This window comes from Trachymyrmex cornetzi, unplaced genomic scaffold (assembly GCF_001594075.2).
Source record: "Trachymyrmex cornetzi isolate Tcor2-1 unplaced genomic scaffold, Tcor1.1 scaffold617, whole genome shotgun sequence".
Classification (NCBI taxonomy): domain Eukaryota; kingdom Metazoa; phylum Arthropoda; class Insecta; order Hymenoptera; family Formicidae; genus Trachymyrmex; species Trachymyrmex cornetzi.
In genome coordinates this window covers 20,443-22,588 of record NW_017299934.1, presented here as the reverse complement: position 1 = coordinate 22,588, position 2,146 = coordinate 20,443, and the positions used below count along the sequence as shown (strand labels likewise).

At 39.2% G+C, this 2,146-nt stretch overlaps 1 protein-coding gene across 1 annotated transcript; it reads left to right on the top strand.

Moving 5' to 3' along the window:
- Window positions 1–560: 560 nt before the first annotated feature.
- LOC108766765 (uncharacterized) lies at window positions 561–1,746 on the top strand. Its single transcript, XM_018516259.1, has 2 exons — window positions 561–1,686; window positions 1,742–1,746. The coding sequence occupies exons 1-2, from the start codon at window positions 561–563 to the stop codon at window positions 1,744–1,746; spliced, it is 1,131 nt and encodes a 376-aa protein (XP_018371761.1).
- Window positions 1,747–2,146: the final 400 nt, after the last annotated feature.

The following is a 2,146-nucleotide window of genomic DNA, read 5'->3' as shown; positions in this document are numbered from 1 at the left end:
TCGAATAAATTTTACAACACCGAATAACATCGGTTCGCTATTGGGTTATTCAAAATCGCGCGTATTACAACCGAACAAGTGGCACGCGTCTGACAAACCTGTGAATATTATGAATGTAACTATACTTCGTATAGAATGCAACATTACCGCGAGTGCGTACAATAACGATAAACCAGCGCATACGATACATGAATTCGCAGTGAACGTTCCATCCGAATATAAATTATCCGATACTCCCACACATGTCATTTATCTCCCAGTCGTCGCGAGAAACGTTACCGATATAACGATACGTATAGTGGATCAAAACGGACAATTGATGAACCTTTATGGAGAAGAGATATCGATTCGAATTCATATACGACGCAGACCATAAAAATATGCTCAGATGCTCGTTCTAAACGAGTCACACGATTGTAAGAATACGTCCACCATACCGCAGACGTCGCAATTATCATCGCTCACCGAACGATACGTTGGAAGAAAACGGAGAGGAACGGAGGAGAGATTGAACGCTGCGAACGTCAAATTTCTACGGTCTCTGGGATTCGTCGTGAACAATGAGTCGCGATATTCTAAACATAGGGGGTGAGCCTATCTTCGACGATCGTATCGTTAAGATCGAGACTCACACTTACAACCCATACGCTAACACCACATTCGGATACAGCGATGAAATACGAATACCTATACAGCATCAGGATCTGTACACGTTACCGTGTGAGAGTTTTCTCTACGTCGAGGGAAAATTTTCAACGACAAAACGAGATGGAAACACATCCGAGGAGCAACCTCCAAAATTGTCGAATAATTGCGTCGCGTTCATGTTCGATGAGATTCGGTACGAGTTAGACGGTGTGGAAATCGATAGATCTAGAAACGTTGGTATTACCAGTACGATAAAAAATTTCATATCGTTAACCACTGGCAGGAGTATAACGTTAGAAAATGCAGGATGGGACGGCACGATGCAGTTATTTCGCACACCGCTTTCCGAGAATTTCAACTTTTGCGTACCACTCAACACACTCCTAGGATTTTGTGAAGATTACAAACGCATAGTGATAAACGCGCGACACAAACTTATCCTGATACGTGCGCGTAACGATAACAATTGTGTTGTGACGCACGAATCGACGGAACCTAATATCACACTATTAAAGATACAATGGAGAATGCCACATGTAGTGCTGAACGATGTCAATAAATTATCACTTTTGCGAACGTTGGAAGGTGGACGATATCTCAGCGTATGTTTCCGGTCGTGGGACCTGTACGAATTTCCTCTGCTGCAAAGCACAACAAAGCATTCGTGGGCCGTTAAAACAACGTCGCAATTGGAAAAACCACGATACGTAATTTTTGCACTTCAAACCGGAAAAAGAAACGTAACGTCGAAAAATGGTTCACAATTCGACATATGTAATCTCACTAATGTGAAACTTTTTTTGAATTCTGATTTTTATCCTTACGATGATATGAATTTAGATTTCGAACACAAAAAATACGCTATACTGTACGATATGTATGTAAAATTTCAAAAGACGTACTACGGTTACAACAATCGCGATCCTATGTTATCCATCGGAGAATTTCTTGTACACGGTCCATTCGTAGTGATCGATTGTTCTCGCCAAAACGAATCGATAAAGAGCGCCACTGTAGATATTCGTACAGAATTCGAATGTATGGAAAATATTCCACTGAACACCACAGCTTATTGTCTTATTATTCACGATAGGGTGATAGAGTATAATCCATTGACTAATGTTATTCGCAAAATTGTATAATATGTTTAAACTCTTTATTAAGTTTCATACGCTATCATATTGTATTGTAAAACACATTACCTTAAATATATTATATATTATATCTTACAAAAAGTAATGATGTCATATCCCTTTCCTCTTAGATAGATAATAGTTTCGTCTGCAAAAATATTAAGGTATGAAACATGATTCATGTCATATATATAGAAAAATCACGAAAAGTGATTCATTACTCTTAATAGAGCGTTCGGGTACGCATCGTTTTTTACCACGTATCGTATATTTGTGTTACATCGCGATGTCTCTCACATTCATCGTCATCATCATCGTTTTCGTTACGATTACTACGACGACGACAATAAGAACGGCAGTGTCGA